General features: G+C 47.4%; 1 protein-coding gene across 3 annotated transcripts in view; it reads left to right on the top strand.

Annotated features, from left to right (window-relative positions):
- Positions 1–22,672, top strand: part of VPS8 (VPS8 subunit of CORVET complex) — a 2,529,257-nt gene that overhangs the window by 1,465,257 nt on the left and 1,041,328 nt on the right. For all 3 annotated transcript variants that reach the window (XM_069615741.1, XM_069615740.1, XM_069615739.1), the window contains exon 29: positions 2,618–2,674. In XM_069615741.1, coding sequence (XP_069471842.1) covers positions 2,618–2,674 — 57 coding nt within the window. The remainder of the gene's footprint in view (positions 1–2,617; positions 2,675–22,672) is intronic.

The following is a 22,672-nucleotide window of genomic DNA, read 5'->3' on the forward strand; positions in this document are numbered from 1 at the left end:
TTTTGTGAATGATCAAAATGTTGCTAATTAAGGATTACCAAGAAAACCCCATTGTGATATCTCTCAATTGAACATTGTAACTTCACAGGGAATGGGTGAAGTAAACCACTGTCGGTGTGGTTTAAATAAAACCATATTGATTAATTGAAACATACCGATTCTTTTTTGCCTCGATAGAGGAACACATAACTCTTACCGGAAGGACCTGCAGTGTGCATGTGAAGGATGAGGGTGGAGTGATGGGGAAACATAGAAAATGCGGGTTTCAAGGTCACGTATTGAGAGTTGGAGAACTGACACAGTACCGTTTTTATTTTTTGGGAGGGATATTATAAAGAGAACAACAGTACTCCCAATATATACATTAAATAGACAGTAAAATTATCGCTCCAATCGTTTGTCCTGTAAGGAAGGCATGGTATCAACAGTAAAACAGACACAATTGACCACAATTCAAGGGTGCTCATTGAACTTCAATAAGGGTTTGTAAAATACCCATCTAATCCTAAATCTAAAGATGGGAGCAAGCAACGACTATCAAATAATAATAACGCAGTCCTAGTGGTGTCTTGTCAAAATAAAAGGGCCTATACTAATAAACCTATTGCCAATCGTTATCTCTAAATACAAATAGTTTTGGAAACAATGTTATGCAAAATAAAAGTGTTCAAGAAATCATATGTCAGGATGTTGAGGCCGTTGGCTTCCCTTCCCCACGTTTTCAGCACGGAACAAGGTGGTACACTTGAGCTTAGCACAGTCTTTGGCTTCTCTGGCACGAAGGTGCAGTTCAAACTTTATCATCAGGGCCTTCTGTGCCCAAGTCTCTTTGCCTTTTATAGTCTCTTCTTTCAGAGGGCCTGATTCGACAAACAATACTTTCTTTTCCTCTCGGAATTTTACACATACTCAATTCCTCAAGTGAATCACTTTTCACCTCGGATTCCTTTCAGCCGGGCTCAGATCCCTGTTAATAAAACTCCATAGAATTTTCATGTGTCTGATTTCTCGGGTGATTCACTGTTTACCGCGGGTTCCCCTCAGCCGGGCTCAGATCTGGCTCAACACAATGTTCAGTCAGTCTCCCACCGCCGGGCTCGGACCAATTTAATTTTCTTTAACACAAAAATGTATTTTATCCCAAGAGCTTTCAATTGAGCTCCCTTGTTCAGGCTCGGACCAACTTAATTCACGTTGTCATTAATTTGTTTTGTACTGTCAACATAGAAGACTTCCGTTTGATTGATTGCACAGGATTTTCCTTGACCCATCGCAGGACCACTTAGTTGCACCGTCATTTACCACTCTTTCACCTTTCTCCACTCTTAGTTTGATACCTTACAGAGACCTTCGTAGGCGCACGCACGCAGTGCTGGATCACTCAAAGGTATTGCAACTTAGTTTCAAAGTTCAATCATCTGTTGTTCCCCTTCAATTGTGTTGGTTATCACATGCGTTTTAACACACTGTTCGCTTCAGCGCTCACCATACAATGTTGCTGCTTGCAACCTTGCCTTCAGCACAGACTGGTGTGATATCGGTCTCCCAAACTCACCGGCTGTGTTGATTTCACTGGCACTGCTTTGTTGTAGGAGCCAAGGACAGTACCCCGGCGGCAGGTGATTCTCCCCGCTTTGATTATCGACGCTGGAGGGCCCCGGGTACTCCGACACACAATACAGGATTCTTCAGCCTGGTTTCCTGGTCTTACGCTTTCTATTCTCGAAAGTTGTGACAGTAACAGTTCCTCATCAAAAAGGCCAAGGGCACTTCCCTCCTTGTTAATCCCCTGCTGTTTTGCCGTCTTCATCCTCATGTTAAACTGCCATCTTGGAAATGCTGCTGCCTCGTGTGTTTTGCCTTGCTCAGAGTTTGCTCTCGTGCTCTGCCTTTTATCCGTGTGGGGAAGTGTAATGGTAGTCAGGTGTGTGTGATGGTCAGTAATTGCCTGCCCCTGCCTGACCATTATATTGGGACATGTCAGGTACACGTCTCAGGCCTATGTCCGTTTTCTCTCATAGTTGTCCGTGAGAAAGTGTTTGTGTTGTAAAGGGGGTGGGGGCTGAGTTCCTAGGTATCCTACCTGGTAGGATGGGGTAAAGGTGTTATAGGGAAGGGGACACCGCATATTGCCATCCGGTGTCCCATTCACACTCCCTGAAGACCCTTCACCCAGATGATCCTCCTCACTGGTCCACCCCCAGGAACTGGAACCAAAAGCGATAGCCGTGTCCTTGCCACTGGGATGACCGATACCCGGGGACTAGCGGGTGAAACACCTTCAGGTTTCTCACAGTACTACTGTTATGTGTGCTTACCATGTTTTCGCCACAGCTATTTTAACCGTGGGTATTTTCACAGTGGAGTTTTCTCCATGCCCGTTTTGGCCTCATTTTAAAAAATATACATGTATGTGTTGTGTGTTTGGGTGGGTTAGATATGGGATTAGGAGGGAACCCCTGCATTATAAAAAAAAAATGTGGCCAACACAGCCGTGGTGAAAACTCTGTGGTGAAAACGCGTGAAACCGTTTTGTGCTGCTTGAAGGTGTGTTGTTTATATGATGGATTTTTGATGATACACCTTTATTTCTATTTTATTTCTATTTTGTTTTAAGGTGCTCGAATTCCTCTGCAGCCCAGATGATGACTCCAGGCATTCAGAAAGACAGCAGGTAATAGTGTGTCATTTCTGTGAACTTCTTTGTAAAACTTGTATTGGTGTCTCTCATTTCCTGTGATTTGCAAGTATGTTAGCTATATGTATGTATCTAGTGGGTTATTTGATACAATGCATGAAACATGATTGGTTCAGAGCATGCATGGCTATGATGGGAGGTGGGGTTGGAGGAGAGCAGATGTTTCCTGAGGTAGTGGAAGCAACATTAGTGCTAATGAGAAACTTAAGTGGATGCCTTTTGATCCAATCGCTGGCGAAGGATAGTTTAAACAGGCAAGTCTTTTTTTACTGTGTTCGGAAAGACTTTTTGAATGGAAATTAAGCCTTCAGCCTCACTTCCCTTGCTTTTCAATGGATTGCTTTTCTCCCGCAGATTACTCATCTGATAGTCCATCCAGCTCTGCTGCTTGGGAACATTTCCGACAGGGGGCGTAGTGTACCTTGACCCGGCGGTCGATCTTGTCTTGTTCAGCATTTGGTCGTCCGCTCCAGACATGGCGTCAGTCATCGTATAAATATTTTGTCACTACGCCCCACTCTTCAGTTCCTTTTTTCCATGCGCTAACACGCTGCTTGGGAACACAGGCGAGTCTTCGACTGTTTCAATGTTTTCGTCAAAAAACCCTTTTCAAATTTCTTGACGCAAGATGTAGGTTGCTCAGATCTCGTGCTCCAAGCCGTGTTCCGACTATTGCACCAAGATATCCATCACTTACCCATACGAGTTGTGTCTGTGGTGCCTCTGCACTGGTGACGGGACAGACAGGTATACCTTTAGTATATGTCTGTACCACACAGTTTTTGGTAGCGTTATGAGCATCCAGGCTTATCTCAAGAGTGAATGTGAGTACAAGTAATTACACAGAGAACTTTCAATCACAGTGATTCAAGTAAACACTTAAACTCAAGGTTTCTTGGTAAAACACTTTTATTATTACACAATCATTTAGAAAACATTTCACTAGAAGAAGGCAACTTAATATTATATACTAATACACTTCAATACAAAACTTCAAGACGGCTCCCCTGACATAGGAGCCAAATGGCAGTTCAGTTACTTAGAAGTTAAGTAGAATAGATCACATATACTTGTTAGACAGTGCAAATAGTTTCAGTTCACCAGAAGAGTTCAATTCGAGTCAATAGGCCAGGCCAAAGTCAATGGGCTAGTGTTCTGGATAGGAAAGAGCATTTCTGGTATCAAACGGTTAAGTCTTTGCAAAAGTTATCAGAAGTGGTATAGGCGAAAAATAATCATATGTCGGGTCACAAGCCGATTAGACCTGCAAGTTGGGAAAGTTTCACATACTTTCACCGCGAGGTTGGTGTTCTCTCAATCGGGTTGGCACAGTACCTTAGTATGAAGAACAAAATACAGCTGAAGATGTTGGTTCCTGGCAGGTCCTGCAGATCTCACTGTTCCTGAGCCTCAGTCGTGGGGACAAGAGGGAGGACGTCGGGGGACTCCTGCACTGCACGGATCGTCGAAAAAGCAAACAAGATGGAGTCACATCAGTTCCAGTAGCTGTAGATTCAAGCGCACAAGTTGGTATCGCTTGACCTGGTTAATCCTAACAAGCCTTGAGAATGGTATCCAGGTGGCTTAGGAGTTGATTGGTCCCACCAACTCAAAGGAAGAAGTCGTCCTTGAAGGGGCTTCTCTGTCGAGATGAACTTGGCAATTCGGACCTGCAGCAGGGCTTTACTGGGCAAACCAACGTTCCAGGAGTTGCAGCAGCCGTCCTCTTCCAGCTCTTCTTCGGCTCTTTCGTTCCAGTGGTCAACTCTGCTTTCCAGTCCAAAACATCCGCCTTTTAAACAGTTCTCTCCCTTTCATTCCAGCCTAGCTGTCACACACCCAGTAAGGGTGGCTGTCCTTGCCGGACAGTCAGCCAGCCAATCACGTCAGAGTGCATTTGGATCTCCTAGGAGACTAAGCACAGGGAGCTTTGGGCACCTCACTCACTTCCTGCCCACCCCAGATACTTAGACGCCAGAGCCGGTCTTAAAGGATAGTTCCGGGACTATTTTTTTATTGTCCCTACGGTTCGGCCATGTGTTTTTAAGCATAAATCGATAGATCGTAGAAAACTTTCCTATGGACCTTACCCGACTTTTCGTCCATTAACGCACTCGAAATCAGCCGCCATTTTATGATAATCCTATCATTTCCCCCCATCGACCTGGCTCACCTGCTTTTGCGGCACTAAATCAAATCCCCCGCCCCTGAAACAGACTTTATCAAAACATTCATATTCCCCGCCTCTATCCGTGACGTGACTGTGCTGCGTAGGCAAACGCGCCCAGGCGTCTTCTACGCGACTCTACACAGAACCCGGAAATCAACACAGATTAGCTCACAACACAGCGCGCCACAATTCGGAATATGAAACTGTACTTTTAAATCAAACCGCAAGATTGTAAATTTGGTAAAGTACATTTATTTGACATCAAATGTTTAGAGAATATTCAGCGATTTTCATTTTTATTTGCTCACGTTCCAAAAAGTTCGTTTTGAGGCACGCGATGTTCCTTTGCTGTACACAGGGTCTTAGATCATCTCACAATACAGCGCCACAATTCGGAATATGAAACTGTGGTTTAAAAGCAAACTGCAAGATTGTACATTTGGCAAAGTACATTTATTTGACATCCAATGTTTAGAGAATATTCAGCGATTTGCATTTTTCTTTGCTCTCGATCCAAAATAGTTCGTCTTGAGGCAAGCGATGTTCGTGTGCAGTACACAGGGTGTTGGTTTACGATAAAATAAGCTCTTCGGTCGCACTGATAATCGCATGGCTGTTCCAACAACGAGGCACTAGGCCACCACAACGGTCTGTATGTTGCATCTAGCCGTTAGTACGCGTAAGGGCATACTTGTACTTGGCGATCGTCCCACAAAATGGTCAGGGTGCTAATGTTGTTCACGCGGATAAGCAATTGGCGATTATAGAACCCATCCGCCGGTGTCTGGTACTCGTGACACAGACAGTAATGGATGAAGTACCTGTTTGAAAAACATAAAAAATAAAATTAGTCTCACCATCAGATCTTTATTAAAATTATTCATTTTATATATTAGGTCGGGAAATTATTTCATAGCTAGGACAGTGCAACTGGGTTTTATACGTCAAGGGGGGGCTGTAGGATACTGAGACAGTCCCCCAGTGCAGGGGTTGACAGGGAGTGCAGGTGGAGAGTGGAAGGGCCCAGGACCGAGATCGCAGACAGTGGACCAGTTGTAGCAGGGGAGAGGGGGAGAGAAAGCAGAAGCAAAGAGGTAGGTTTTGAGGTGCTTCCGTAAAAGGAGACGGTTCTAGTGCGCGGTAAGCTACTGTATAGTAATTAAATTGCGGTATAAACTCATCTAAAGAGTTACTTACATTATATTTGCATTTTCCATTGTGTCTGTGCGTAGGGCAGCCCCGAAATACCACTCCTTCTATGCCGACGTTATTTCTTCTAATGAACGAACATGAAATGGCTTTCGTTTCTGAAATTATATTCATTATCGTTTCTTACGTGGTCCCGGCCTGTCAAGGTCAAATAACAATAGAACCTTATACTGAGTCGTGGGCCATTCTGGCACCCGAGAAAAAATCAAAGCAGCTGACCTTCACTTTGAACGAGCACACATTCCTAGTTAGCTACATTTAGTTTAAGGCCATCTCACAGGACTTGAAATTTACACTCCATCTTTGCATTTTGTCTGCCTGCTTTGCAGCCCAACAGAACCATAAATACGGAGACATTCTATATTTTTGGAAAAATGAGTTATATTACTGTTTGGTTTAATTTAATGCGCAAATGAACAAGGTTGGAGAGACACATTGCATGTACACTGAGCAATCACTTTTATTTACACAATACATAGCTACACATATTCAATGGGCCTGCGACATGAGGAGACTCCAGAGCAAAGTCACAGGTGACACCCGGGTGGTTCGCACAACTGCACAGTGAAGGGAGGGGCAACGGTGGAGAGACACATTGCATGTACACTGAGCAATCACTTTTATTTACACAATACATAGATACACATATTCAATGGGCCTGCAACATGAGGAGACTCGAGAGAACAGACAATCAAATTACAATCATTTAAACCGTGATGTGTATTTCTCAATGAGCTCTTCTTTAGGTGGACATGGAACACAGGCAATGTTGGGTGGCAATGCAGTTGTCCCCTGCACAGGTTCGTTCACAACTCCATTTATGTGCCTATCTAGGACGTCAACAATAAGTCTTTCAATAAACTCATATTGCATATCCTCAAACACTGGTTTGATCACCCATTGTTTACTTCTTTTAGTGAAGGCTTTATTGTATCGAAGCGTCCCTAAAGTTCCGGTCGTCCTACTTTGTTGACGGCCAACATTATGGTTATGTGTCAAGACCGCTAGAAGAGTCCGATTTATCGTGCCCTCCATGCCAAAATGCAATCGTTTTGGCCTGTACTTTAGGCACATATTGTGGAACACCTCCAAATCTCCTGTGTGGCAGAATTCCGTGAGTCCCCTCAAAGCTTTTGTTATAGTTTTATCAAATACAATCTTTTCAATGGCTTTGTGAGTGGGTGATGAAGGAATCAACCACTTCTTCTTCCGTGCCTCCTCTGTGGACAAATGGCCATGTTCACAATTGTGGAAATGTTGGTTCGTGTTCCATCGGTGAACGTTTGTACAGTGTGGCATTACTGACCGCCATTTTTCCAGTAGGATTTCCAACGACCCTCCACATGTTTTTGAGCTCCACCAAAGATGGTTGCTGATTGACTTGGACCACTGTGAAATACCTTGCGTTTCTTTTTTTTTACCTGCAGCCGACAATTTTTTATTGATTGTTTTTGCAAGATGCCAAATGTCAAATTGGTGATTTATATTTTTGTACTGTTCTCTCATTGTCTTGGCAATTGAAACGTGTCTGTCCGTGGCTATCAGGTCGATCACCATTCCCCGCGATTGTAGTTCTTGCAATGATGCTACAAAGCCAACTTTCTCCATGGCCACTGAGGATGTACTTTGTGACACCTGCACGACCACCGAACTCACAATTTTCTTACTTTCCATGTCCTGAAAGTGGTAGGTGCAGTACTTGGCTGAAAATCCTGGGCTGTCGCACTGTCCATCACCGGCTAGCCTGAACCGTTTGCCCGCGAATGTACTATCAATAGACATTTTTTCCATTCTCCAAGCTTCGCTAATGGCTGGAAATAGATAATCGGTTTGGTATTTGTAGAACTGAGTTTTCGCAATGAAATGGATTCCCACAAACTGAAAGAAAGACTCTAATTTTTTAAAACTTGAACCACTAAAAAGTGCAGCCGCTGCACAAAGTAGATTGCCTGCTGGCAGTTGTCCCAGCATAGGTTGTGCAGACCATGAGAAAGGATGATATTTTGTACAGGTGGCATGTATTTTAAGGTTAGTGCCTCGAATTGCACGAGTCACATTAATCAATGACTCCCCACATACTTCCCCACCAACCGAATGCCCACATTTCATCCGAATAATAATATCAATCAAACAACTATCGAATACAATGAATTTGGCCTCTTTCCTTATACTGTCACTCTGCATCCCAGCTGGTTCGGCCTGTAACGTTGAGGACATGTCACTCACATGAAAGGTAGAATCTCTGATATCGTCTTCCGCTATGTTCAGTGATATTGATGGTGTTTCATTGTCGTCCACTTCATTCTCTTCCATTGCAACATCCGTTCCTTCTCCGGCGATGGGTGAATAAAACAATTTCTTCAACTTTCTCGCGGTCTTAGTTTTCGCGGGTGTGGATTCTGTGAATTGATCTCCGACTGCATCCGAACTACCAGGAGGACATTCACTATCAATGGCTGGTGGTGGTATAGCTCCGTTGTCAATCACTTCATATTCTTCCCATTGGCACGATGCATCTCCAGTCTCAAGTCCCTGCCAAAAGGTTTGACAAGCAACATCTCTCGTTCGCTTCACTGTCTGTGTAGATCTAGTTCGTACAACCACTCGCAACTAGAGGACAGATTGGAAAAGGGATGTTCAGTTTAAACACAACTTACAGTATTGAACTATTAACAGTGAAAAACAACATAATATAGTGACCAGGACACTAACCTTCTTTTGCTTTCTTTTCTTTGAAACTTTCTTGCCTCGAACTTCAACATCAGGACGCTGTTGCTCCGACTCGTGTGTGCATGTCTCCACTTCCTCTCGTGCTGCAACGACTATATTTTCATGATAAGCACATCCATCACGCACTGACGCTCCATCGACTCCCTGAAACATAGAACTTTCATTAGTATGTATAATAATATCGAAAACACAAAATGTACTTGGGGACCAATACCCACGTACATGTCAATAGCAAAACACGAATGAACGCTTTGTGTAGAACATTCAAACGACAATTATTCACGCATTGTTGATCTAGTTAGATGGAACTGTCAAGATCCATACCTCGGGCTCCTCATAAACTTCCATTGATGATATTATTGAAGATGACGCTTCAGTGACTCCCTGAAACACAGTAATTGCATTAGTATGGTTTTCTATTTTGATAAAAAGAACAGAAACTTTGTGCAGGCGTGAACGGCTCATCTAAATAGACCTGCACAAACGATCAGTTGTCTAAAATAAATAATGGATATGTAAATATGATTCGATGGAAGTGTCACCACCCAGAGATCTGCATCAACTACTAGGGGTGATGTTCTTGTAGAAGAAGCTCCGTCATCTCCCTGAAACATAGTACTTGCGTTAATAAAGAAGGAAGTATAGCGGATGTAATGACGTCATATGATTTCGCTTGATCGAACTGTCAGTATCCATACCTCGAAATGCATAAGAACATCAAGGGACGATGTAACTGCGGTGCACACTTCTGCAAGCTGTTGCGCCGACCCGTAACTGCACGCTCCCCCATATTCTTCTTGGACTAATGCTCCATCGACTCCCTGAAACATAGGACTTTCATTAGTAATGAACACAATATTGAAAAAAGAAGACACATAGGAGGGCGACGACAGAAGGACATATCAATGGCTAAAAACGAAAGAAACATTGTGTGTAACAATCACGCTACAAGAATGCAAGATCTGATGATCTCCATCGATGGAACTGTCCTGAAACGTACCTCGAGCATCTGAGTGACATCAACGGTAGTCGTCAATACGTTGGACTCCTCAGCATCTCCCTGAAAGACAGTACTTGCATTATTTTGGATAACAATAATTATAACTGAAAACAAAGACTAGAGGACGAGTACAAGGGTGTACCATTAGGTAAAATAATTACACGATAAATTAAAACTATTGATTTACATGCCTAAAACAAGTCAGTGGCAGAATAGCCAAGTAAGATTACCCGATAGGCGCTTGAAGTGGCTGATGACTGCAATAACGACACGGATGGAGAATCTTCCGCCTTCATATTGAGTGGATACATAAATGGGGAAATTATTGTTAGCTAATGCTACACACTACCGCAAGGCCGAGAGATAAATACATAAACTTGACTCACCAGTGGAGGGATGTGGACGAATAGAGTGGGAATAGCGGTTGGGAGCAATTTTCGCCTCGCTCGCGGTGTGTTCTTCTTTATTAGCAATGATGTGGAGTACATGTCTGAGCTAAAGTGCCTGCTGCAGATGCGGTATCGATCACCCCTCTTGTCCGCAAAGACTTCTAGGACTCTACTTTCAAGCTCAGACGGTGGATATCCGCAATATCGGACCCATTCTCTTATCTGATCTATTGTCTTAGGGAAAACATGCATTATAATACCTTCAGATTTATTATGGGTCTTCGAAGGGCAACCGCCAATGGAACAGGCAGGCATTGTGGAAAGTTCTGAAAAGTAAAGATCAACAATTCTCTATGAATACCAATGTGTTAAAAAATTAAATGACACATAAAAGGTTCAATGCAAGGTTCGTTTTGGTTCTTGGAACTATACACGTTATTCACATGCGGATAAGTATTTGAATAACTTTAAAAAAATAGAAAAATAATTTGACTAAACTCAGAACATGTGACTAGTTACTTGCATGTACTGTCTTGAACGAAAAGAAATTGCACGCAAAATGATTATGGTACATGGCCTTACCTTGACGAACAAACAGTTAGATGCAGGGATCAGAGTAGTTTCTTGTCGTAGAACAGGGAGCAGTTCACAGGTTGCAAACTGACGAGTTTCCTCGAAGTGGTCACGGAAGTTCACAGAGACGAAGAGCAGATAACCAGCACCTTCACGTGTTGACTAGCAAAGCGCAAAGTAGTTCTCATTAGAAATATGAAGTGGGTTATAAAGAATTCGAAACAGGGGTTTGTTTGTGAATGAATGACATGTATATGTCGTGGCATTATGCGGTTTGCAGGGGGCCGTCCAGCGTGATGGGGGGTGCTTGGCAGGAGACACGGGGTCTGGAGGTAGACATGGGAACAACAACCCATGCTCTATAGACCACTTTGAAGTGCACATGGTCTTTGGCACCTCTTGGCCTTTATCGCTCCCTGACAGCTCCACTTGCCAGCGCAAGTACCCCGGTGCGAACTGCCTTTGATAGGGCGGGGGGGTGGATTGGGGCGGTGGTCGTGCAGACAAGACACAGGAAGACTCGTGAATGGAGACACACTTATGTGGATTGCAGGGGGCCGTCCAGCGTGAGGGGGGATGCTTGGCAGGAGACACGGGGTCTGGAGGTAGACATGGGAACAACAACCCATGCTCTATAGACCACTTTGAAGTGTACATGGTCTTTGGCACCTCTTGGCCTTTATCGCTCCCTGACAGCTCCACTTGCCAGCACAAGTACCCCGGTGCGAACTGCCTTTGATAGGGCGGGGGGGTGGATTGGGGCGGTGGTCGTGCAGACAAGACACAGGAAGACTCGTGAATGAAGACACACTTATGTGGATTGCAGGGGGGCGTCCAGCGTGAGGGGGGATGCTTGGCAGGAGACACGGGGTCTGGAGGTAGACATGGGAACAACAACCCATGCTCTATAGACCACTTTGAAGTGTACATGGTCTTTGGCACCTCTTGGCCTTTATCGCTCCCTGACAGCTCCACTTGCCAGCGCAAGTACCCCGGTGCGAACTGCCTTTGATAGGGCGGGGGGTGGATTGGGGCGGTGGTCGTGCAGACAAGACTCGTTTGCCGCAGGGCCTCACCAAGGAGAGGCCATCTAACTGCATGTAAGAGGCAGGCTGCAGGATCTAATACTTGGAAGGCTGGGGGGTGAGTTTATAAATACCTCACCCTCCCAGGAGAATATATGGGTGCAGTTCACCCTGGAGACCCTGGATGCCTAGGCAGTTAGTCAGCAGCAGGCTGGCCTGTGGTGGCAAGGCGGCACGGGCCAGAGGGGGTCATCTCTGTACCCGGTGCCCAAAAGGATGATTTATTATGATCAACCATATTGATTATTTACCTATAACCATGTTTTGTATCAATAAAATCCAACGGCCTTTTATTGCCAACGCTTGAACAAAGTGGTGTGGTAAGTATTTTTGGGGGAGGAGGCAAGGCCGGGAGGCTTGATGCCAACCCGCAAAATAACATATGTATGTCTGCTGCATATGGGTTCAACGGTTATGTGGATTGAAGGTGGGCGGCCAGCGTGAGGGAGGATGCTGGCCGGAGACATGTGGTGTGACAAGACAAGGCACAGGAAGACTATTCAATAGAGACACACTAGATTCATTTAAAAAATCAAAACAACCATTGTTAAAATATATGTTGGGTTTTATTTTAGATCTTAATTTCAATTGAACATAAATAATAAACATTACACATTGTAAAGTTCCGGTTGCAGCACATCCAGGGAAAATCCGGGGTATTGTCCGCTGTCGCTGGGGAAATGTTGTCTAATGGCAAGTACCGCACAGGCAGGTATTACTCTCCGAACGCAGTGTCCGAGCCTCCCGTGAAGCCACCAAGTGAAGCAACGATAGGCCACCAGCCTGTACCACCTGTGAAAATGAAAGATGCAAACTGTATTAAAATGACAAAACTTTCGGATCAATGTCGATTCAGGTAAAAAATGTCATTCTGCTTTGAAAAAAATTCTATCTAGAAAATGCACAATATGGAACCAATTTACATGCGTTCGAATGATATGTAGATGTAATTTTATATGTGGGAGACGACCATGAAATAGTAGTGGCATCACTGACATCACAACCAGAGTATACTTACTCGTTACTCGGATTACGCGGACGAACAGTGCCGCGAAGTTCGTGCATAAGCACCATCATCATCCTCAACACGGTCTGTGAGAGGCAGGCTTCCCTGAACTCTGGCAGCTCGGTGATGCATTGCGGACTTGGCTCGCCTTCCGAAATGTAGGCCAAGCACCCGGAATTTTCACGGCAGCAGCAGTTCTCCTCCTCAGTTGGCATTAGCTCGCACCGATTGCACGTGCACCAGGTGGAGACGCCGTCCATGCGACATGGTCCAGGCTCTTCATCCGTTGACTGGTCCTCCCAACTGCCGTCCGAATCCCCATCGTTTTCGCGTGCTTGCCTTTCCAGTAGTTCCTCCTCGGTGTACTCGGGCTCGTACATATACAGCATTATTGTAGCCATTGTGTGGTAAAGAAAGTAAAATAATTTACAGAGATGGTACAGGTGTTCACAAGGCCTAGAAGCGGCGAAGGTAGCTGACCAGAGCACAGAAACGAGTCACAGAATACTCAAAGTAACACAGAGAGAGTAATGGAATCGAAAATCTGCTGCTGTGTGTTGTGAAACGGTGTGTTTATACTTATTGAGGAAAGAGGCGTCCTGCCATTTCCATGGCGACACTTCATTAGCTGAGGCGCAGCGATTGTTGACACGAAATGTGCTTTGGCGTTGGGAAATGGGCGGTACGCGTCTGCTGATGTCAGGCTCAGGGGCGGGGGATTTGATTTAGTGCCGCAAACGCAGGCGAGCCAGGTCGATGGGGGGAAATGATAGGATTATGACAAAATGGCGGCTGATTTCGAGTGCGTTAATGGACGAAAAGTCGGGTAAGGTCCATAGGAAAGTTTTCTACGATCTACCGATTTATGCTTAAAAACACATGGCCGAACCGTAGGGACAATAAAAAAAAAGTCCTGGTACTCTCCTTTAAGTCCTGAAGCCTGCCAAAGGCATGGAAACAAAGGGACCAAACCTGGTTTGGCGCGTAGAGACAAACACTAAAAGGACCTTTCCAAAAAGAAATGGCGAAAAAAGAAGACCGGCACCCGTTTAAACAAAGGGGCTTAAGGCGCCATTATGAAAAACATGGCTCCCGTGATTTTTAGCTACTGGTGTTCGCGGTCGGGGAAAATCATAGTAGTTCGTTGTTAAACCACTGCCACCAGCCTTTTCAATAGGAAAGGGTAGCATTTGACTGCTACATGAATATTTAGACACAGGGGATACTATGTAACCCCTCCAGCACTCCATTGTAAGATGGTGTGTGCTGGGTCTAGGAATTTGGAAAAGACTAGTAAAGTCAATTTCACTTTCCATTCTCTGGGAAACGGTAGTTTATCCCAGATAAGGTATTTAAACCTTTGGGAAGTCTAAAAGACATTCCTGTCTCACTGCACTGAAGGTGCTGTGTAACACACTTGAAAAGATGATGCCTATGGAGTTCTCTAAAACTCCATAATCAAAAAACACAAGTGTAAAACACACATCAAAACACATGAAAGAGTTGGAAAAAAGGCTCACACTCTTTCCAGGAAAAAATCAAGTCCTCAAATATCGAGCAAAGTTGCTGAGGGTCTCTAAGGTGAAGGGAATTAGAACATTTATGAGAATTTTCCCTAACACACCCATTCCCTGAAAAAGAACATAGGCAGAAGAAGAAACGGTCCCACGTCCCGAAAGAAGAAAAGGAGTCTGTCACTGTCCGGACTCCGATTCGTCGATTTAAAAAGGTAAGCTGTCGGCACTGCCTACCACCCGCAAAGAGTGGGAGGATTTTAAGTCCTCAATGCTTGACATGTTCAAAAAGCATGCTGCACTCGGCGCAGTTAACCCCACCCCCCACACAGCAGGCTATGGAGGTAAGAGCGGCACTCTGCATTTCTGACCCCTCTCGTGTCCCGGTACCGACAAACCTTTAGACTCCGAAAGAGGTCCAATGGAAGCCGGATCAACCCTGTGCATCCAAGGATGTCGACGCTGCGGCGTCTTGACACCAGTCGACATCCACCATATCAGTGCCGAAAGACAAACCTTTGACGTCGATGGTTGTTGAGAAAAACTTTACAGTGCAACCCCAGTATTAATTTTTCAATACCCTGGTAGGTATATTCAGCGGTAATGACGCTGATGACCACGGGGATGTCGACCCCATTTACTTGGGTACATGAGGTGTTGATTATTTTGAAGACCGCAATCAGCTGTTACAGCTAGCTCAGGGCCTCCATGACGCCAGCAGTTTAGACACCTCTCCAAAACTGGAATTTCAACAATCCCAGCCCTATGTTTATAACTTGTCAACATTCAGGGCTTTGGTAGAAAGGGTCATTGCAATCCTCAGTGGCGCCAATACAAGGTTCCGAACTCAGATATTTTGGATGAAGGTCTTACTACAGAGTGCAATATGCCTTTAAACCCTGCCATTGCTGATCCTCTAACAACTCTGGCAGCACCCATGTTCTATTCCTCCAATTAGCTCCTCCATTTCTGGGAAATATAGGCCGGTTAGGGGAGACCCTTAGTTCCTCTCCTTTAACCCTTCCCTTCCCTGGAGGGGCTTATTATGCAGGCTGCCACCTTCTCATCTAGACCTGCATCTTCCACTTCCACTCTGCCTCCTGACAGGGAAGCGTAAAAAGTTGATGCCTTAGCCAAAAAAGCATACACTTCAGGCAGCATGGTTGTTAAGGCTACAAATGTGGTAAGCAGTTTTGCCAAGTACTCTTTTGGTCTCTGGACAGCAGTTGCCAAAATGCTGCATAGTACGTCCCTGAAGGAGAGATGTGCGAGGGCTTCCTACAGCTGGTGGAGGATGGGAAAGCGGTGGCCAGGCAATCACTGCGAACAGTCCTGAACATCGCCGACTTTGTGGGCTGATCTATGGGATCAGCAGTAACGCTAAGGAGGCAGGCCTATTTAAAAACATCTGGTTTTTCGCCTACTATCCAAGTTAAACTTCTGGACATGCCCTTCGAGGGCTGTCTTCTGTACGGCCCGAAAGCTGACGATTCTTTAGAGAAATTTAAAGAATCCAAAATCTCTTCTAAATCTTTAGGCCTAGCAGCACAAACCTGCCTTCAGATTCGCCTCTAGGGCACGGGGCAACAGGCGGTATGCTCTTTATGTCTGGAGAGCACAGCTCCCACCAGCCAGTCAACGGCAGATGCTTTACTCACGCTCCAGAAGGGGCAGAGGGGCTTCTAAAGGCCAACAAGCAGCGTCAGCGGCAGGGGCGATCCAGCCTCTGAAGCCGCTTTAATTTCCCTTCTCACAAGTCACAAATTGGTGGACGGTTGACGGAGCATTTGTTCCAGTGGCAAGGAATTACTTCTGATGCCTGGGCTCTTCAGCTCATTCAGTGTAGTTGTCTGCCATTTTTAAGAAAACCTCCGGACAGACCCCCGCCACCCCCAAACCAAATGGGGCAGGAACTCCAGGAAGATCTGGGAACCCTGTTGTAGAAGGGTGCTGCGGAAGACGTACCGCCCAAGCAGAGAGGATCGGGTTGGTATTCTCAGTATTTCCTGGTACCCAAGAAGAGAGGTCTCCGTCCCATTCTGGACCTCAGGGCCTTGAACAAGTTCCTGAGGAAAGGCAAATTCATGGTGGTGATGTTGAGAGAGATTCTCCACGCTCTCAAACTACAGGACTGGCTGGTGTCAATAGACCTACATGACGCTCATTTCCATGTGCCGATCCATCCAAAGCACTGGAAGTTCCTAAGGTTCAGCATAGGGGATATGCATTATCAGTTCAAGTGCTCCCCTTTGGTCTAACCTCCGCCCCAACGGTCTTCGCCAAGCTCATGGTGGTAGTTGCGGCTCACCTCAGGAGATATGGAATCCACGTATTTCCATGTCTGGACGACTGGCTGGTCCAATGCAGGTTGTGTCCCATTTAGAGGACACCTGCTTGCTGCTGCACATGCTGGGTTTCTCCCTGAATTTTTATAGAAGTCCCAAATGACGCCAGTCCAGAGGCTCCATTACATCAGAGCAGTCCTAGACACCCGGGTTGGGAAAGCCTTCCCGCTCGAAGAGGGAATAGTCAGCTTGACACAAATGGTTGACTTGTTCCAGAACCATGCCACTTTACCAGAGGCTTCCTTCCTCTGCCTCCTAGGTCTCATGGTCATGGCCATGGCATTTTTCTAGTGCCGGGGGCCAGGTTGCCCATCAGGTCCCTGCAGTGGCTCCTGAGGGGTCAGTGGTCTCAGTATCTCTGCACTCTCTTGGCTGTCCTCAGGGTGTCTGCATCAGTGGTCAACACCTGTTCTGGTGGGCAGACCGCAACAGTCTCCTGGCGGGGGGGGGACCCTTCTGGCCTCCTTGGCTTCAGACCCGAGTGGCCACGGATGCATCTCTGAAGGGTTGGGGTGCTCTCTGCGAGGATTTGCAGGTGAGCGGTCTTTGGTCAGCAACGGAAGCCAGGTGGCATCAACAGACTGGAGTTGCGAGCTATCAGGTTTGCCTTAAAGGCAGTCGCTCGGTCTCTGTAGGGGAAGCATGTCCTCATTCTGACGGACAAAACGGTGGTGTGCACTCCCTCCCCCTCTGCACGGAGGCTTTGGTTCTGGTTACTGGAGAACAGGATTTCAGTCTCAGCAGTTTCTCTTGTGGACACAGAGAACAGCTTGGCGGATGCTCTGAGCAGGCAGAGTACGGTCTCACACGAGTGGGAAGTGTGCCAGGAAGCCCTGGAGGAGGTGTTCTCTCTCTGGGGTATCCCAGCAGTGGATCTGTTTGCAACGAAATCCAACAGGAAGTGCAGACAGTTCTGCTCGAGGGAATTCCCAGACTGGACGAGGAGAACGAGGCACTCCAACCTCTTAGATCTGTCCACCTCACCGGTTGCCTCGGCGGCTGGATCTCCTAACCCAGTCGGAAGGCCAGATACTCAACCCGACCCCGGAATCCCTCAACCTACATGCGTGGCTCTTGAGAGGATGAGGTATGATGACTGGGACCTCTCTGAGGAAGTGCTTGAGGTGTTGCTGGCTGCATGCAGACAGTCTATGAGATCTTTGTATGCGTGCAGGTGGAGAAGATTTGAGGCGTGGTGTAGGGAACGTGAGATTGACCCCATCTCTTGCCCCACCACTACAGTGATGGAGTTCCTTCTGTCACTGGCCTCAGCAGGCCTTCAGGTCACCACTGTCAAAGGATATTTGGTGGCCTTGTCTGTGTTAAAGAGATCCCCAGATCAAGTTTCATTTTTTTACGGTCCCGGTAATGGCACAATTCCTGAAAGGCCTTGTAAATAAGTTTCTGCCAACTCCCTTTGTTGCGGATTGGGACCTTAATCTGGTGTGACATTTCTTATGGCGGCTTTTTTTGAGCCTATGCATTCTTGTCCGTTGTGGCTTCTCTCTTTGAGAAGAGCCTTTTTGGTGGCTATTACATCTGCAAGGTGAATGAGTGAGCTGCAGGCCTTATGCTGTAAGCCACCCTTCTTGCGTTTTTTCCGGGAGAAAGTCTCACTCTGGGTAAGGCCTGGCTTCCTCCGCAAAGTTGTCTCGGAGTTCCACCTATCGCAATCCATCGACCTTGAGGTGTTCTATCCTCCTACGCACCCTTCTAAGCAGGAGGAGCGATTACATCGCCTGGGCCCCAAAATGGCTCAATTCAGAAGTTCTTTTTTTTTCTTAGCCCGTAAGGGCCTGACCATAACTAAGCAAACTTTATCCCGCTGGATCATACTCTGTAAAGCGGAATGCTTCCAGTCCGCCGGAAAATAATTACCAGCAAGCATCAAGGCCCATTCGACTAGGGGTGTCTCAGCATCAACAACATTACAGAGGGGAGTCTCAGCATCAACAAAATTACAGAGGGGAGTCCCTGTTCGGGATATTTGTTGCGCTGCGACATGGTCATCTTTTCATACCTTTGTTAAACACTTTAGTCTAAATGTGGCTCGTACAGCTGATTTATTTATTTATTTTTGCATGTGTAAAGCGTGCTAAGCCCTGGGGCATCAAGGCGCTGTAGCTTGCCCAGTTACTTGCAAAGACAATACAGAAGTTGTATAGAATTGACAGACAATTTCACACATTGTTTTCAAGTAGGTACAGAAGGCAAATGATTTGTTTCAGTTAGGCAAACAATACAGTTTTAAATGCTTTTCGGAATGTCTAATAGGAATGTTCAGCGTGCAGGGTAGGCGGGAGTAGGTACCAGTGTTTGGCCACAATTGCTGGGAAGCTAGAACCTCCAGCTTTGGCACGTTTGTATGTAGGCAGTGAGATGCGGGGAAATAGGCTGCTCTGGTGGTGCTGGTAGATGTCACCTTAATGATTTCTTGAGAGGTATAGGTGGTCCTTGGACAGATATCTGTGAGTGATGGAAAGAGTTTTGAAGATAACCCTCTCCCGTATTAGGAGCCAGTGTGCTTGTTTTCTTGCTGCCGTGATATGTTTACTTTTAGGGCTGTTTAGAGGTGCCCTGCGTGTTTTGGCAGGGCAGTGCTGCAAAATCTCTTAGTATAACTTTCTGCCCTCCTCCTTCAACTACTGCTTTGGGAGTCCTATCAGATGAGGAATCTGCGCAAGGAAAGCAATCGATTTGAAGGAGAACTTACTTACTGTAATGTTCTTTCTATGGATTCTTCTCCCGCAGATTACTCATCTCCCCTCCCATCCATCCCGCACAGAAAGTCATTGGTTTGTGCACATCTTCTCTATCATGTTGACTTGGTAATGGTCCTCTGTGTTCGTTTTCTGTCCTTTCTGCCACATGTTTTAAAAAAAAAAAGATCTGACGCTTCTTGTTGGTGCCTGTTGCAAATTCTTTCTCCTTTGGAGATTTATGTTTCTCCTGCCATGGATTCACATGCTCATGAATATTCCCCGTCGTCAGGCTGGGAATCCTCGGTAAAGAAAAAATCAGTATCAGTTTTGTTTCCGAACTGTCTTTCTTAGTAGTAACCAATCACTCGTCTCTGGGTCATACTGCCCTCTCCCTAAGCTCCTCCCTTGGCAGCCATCCTCAGATTTTTACCGCACGTTCAAGTTTTGGGAGTCCTCGTGCTATAGCTCTCGAGCTTTTACTGCATTTTCGTGCTTTTTTCAAAGAGATTTTCTAATTTTTCGGTTAAATCGAGCCTCAAGCTCTACCGTTCTACTTCCGATCAACGGGGACCCGTTTAGGAATTTTCTACGCCCCTCAAGGGTGAAGTTTTCGTCGAGTTACGCTTCTTGGGGGATTCCAGAAGATCTAAGGCCTACCATGGACATGGCCCAGGACAAGGGAAGATCGACGCCCGGATCCAAGCTGTTAGGAACTGCCCTGGATGTGGGTTACAGAATGTTTTCAAGGAGGACGAGCATTCGAGATGTCTCTACTGCCTTTATGAGGACAATACACGCGTGGAGAAGGACTGTGCGTTCTGCAAGAACTTATCGGAACGGACCATGAGGGATCGTCGTACGTGCCTCGCCAGCTGGCTGGAGAAGGGCCCAGCAGGTGAGAAGAAGAAAAGGTCTGAGCGATCTTCTAAGTCCTGTGAGGGCGCCCCGGCGATGGGGGCCCAACAGAAGGCTAAGCACCACAAGTCTGCGGGCACCGGGAGCGCCGAACGGTCGGGCTCTTCGGCTGCCAGGCAGGGCGCGCCTTCCCCGGCACCATCAACCACGAGCCAACGCTCTTGTTCGGGGAAGAGGAAATCCGAGAACCTATGTATGCTTCTGGAGAGGCTCCGGTCGATCTCGAAGGATTCAGCCGAGGGGGAGCGAGGCAGTGACCCTCCCCCCAAGGTGAAGGCCTCAAGCGCGCCCAAGGTGGTGAAGGCCTTGATTCACCCAGCTAAGGCCTCTTTCGAGGGAGTCGCGGCGACCCTGGTAAAGCCTATGGAGGCTACTCCAGTGGAGGCGACCTCGAGGCCCGAGTTTCGCTGCCACCTTGGAGGGAATACTCTTTCCAGCCCATCGACAAGACCCCCGTGAAGACCCCGGTGGAAAAAGAGGGGGGAGGTGGCCATTACGGACACGGATTCAGCCTCTGAGGAGGAGCTGGTGGAAACCGTGAAGAACCTCAATGAGAGGTTCGAGAAGGTTCGATCCCACGGGAGGGATCCCGAAGAGGTGGTCGAAGAAAGCGACGGTGGCGCCGACGAGGCCCCAGTGGAGGAGCAGCCTTCCCTCCCGTCACAGCCATTGCCCGAGCCTCAGGACAACTCGGCGGCCATTTTGATGGCAATCCAAACCTTATGCACGGAGATAAGGACAAGATTACCACGAACCCCGGCGGACGATCCAGAACTGGGCCCGTCGGGAAGCCCTCCAAACAAGCGAAGGAGAGTTCATCCCTCCCCACCTTTCATGCCCCCACGACCCGTGGAGCCCTCATCCCCCTCACCGGACCCCAGGGATGACACAGCGACGGATACGACGACGGGGGACAGATGATGACGACGGTGGTGACGACAGGACGGACCTTCCATCACCACTCCCTCTGGCTTCTCCGCCCGACGAAATTGGCTCCTTTCACGCCATGATCTCCAGAGCATCCGAGCTCTTCCAGCTCTGCCCCGAGGAACAGAAGAAGGAGGGTTTCCTCTATCAACGGCAAGAGGCCAAGAGAAAGACGGTCCTCGCGGTACCGTTACTCGACGATATCTGGGACGAGGGACTTGCGGTCCTGAAGAACCCGTCCACGACGCCTGCCAAGAGGAACAGGTACGAGAAGAAGTACCGGGTCCCCAACGCCACCCCTTTGTTCCTCAGGGCTCAACCTATGCTGGATTCTTCCCCACCTGACGCCGAGGGTAAGAAATTGGACGCCATGGGAGGACGGGTCATCCCGTCGGCGGCAGCGACAATTACGGCAGCCAACGCCATAGCGATTGTAGCCCGTTACGACAGGGAGCTATGGTACAAGATAGCTCCCCTACTGGACTTCCTACCAGAGGACAAGAGGGCAGAGGCCATGGAGATTCTGCAGGAAGGTGAGGTGGCGTCGGACCACGCCATAACGGTGGCAATGGACATTGCCGACACCGGGTTTTGCCAGTTAGGCAACAGCGTTTGCCTTCGACGACGTGGCTGGCTCAAGGCGACAGACTTCCGTCAGGACGTGCAGACCAGGGTTTTGGACATGCTGTTCGACGGCAACAACCGTTTTGGGAAAATGGTGGATGAGTTGCTGCAGGCCATCAAGGCCGACACAGAGACGGCCCGAGCCCTGGGAGTTCTTCAGCAACGACGGCCCTTTCGGAGCGCCGGAGGCAGACAGGGGGCCTCCAAGGGATCAGGCGGTGGCTCCTCTACATACCGCCAGGCGGCCCGCTCCTCGTCCCAGGGAGCTTACAGAGGTCGCGGCAAGCAAGGAGGATCTCGGCGTCGTCGCCTAGGAGGCAAGGCCTCCTCCAAGCAAGATTGAACTGGCCGTAGCGTCGGACCCCACCGAAGCACCCCAGTGGGAGGCCGGCTGGCGAAGTTCATCAGCGTGTGGGAGTCCATCTCCACCGACCGCTGGGTGCTGGATGACCTGGCCCACGGGCACACTCTCGAATTCCAAAAGAAGTGTCACTGCATTCCTCCCGTGGCCAGGAAGGAAAATCACGTCCCGTAACTGCGGTCCCCAAGAGGCTCCGGGGCTCCGGAGTATACTCACGATACTTCGTCGTCAGAAAGAAGACGGGCGGTTGGCACCCCATCCTGGACCTACGTCGGTTGAACAAATACATCAAGGCACAGAAGTTCAGGATGGTCACTCTCCAGCACGTGCTGGGACAGCTGGAGGAGGGCGACTTCCTATCGTCGTTGGACTTGGAGGATGCTTACTTCCACATCCCCATCCTAAAAGGACACCGGAAGTTCCT

The sequence above is a fragment of the Ambystoma mexicanum genome, chromosome 9 (assembly GCF_040938575.1).
Source record: "Ambystoma mexicanum isolate Mex_15411 chromosome 9, UKY_AmexF1_1, whole genome shotgun sequence".
Classification (NCBI taxonomy): domain Eukaryota; kingdom Metazoa; phylum Chordata; class Amphibia; order Caudata; family Ambystomatidae; genus Ambystoma; species Ambystoma mexicanum.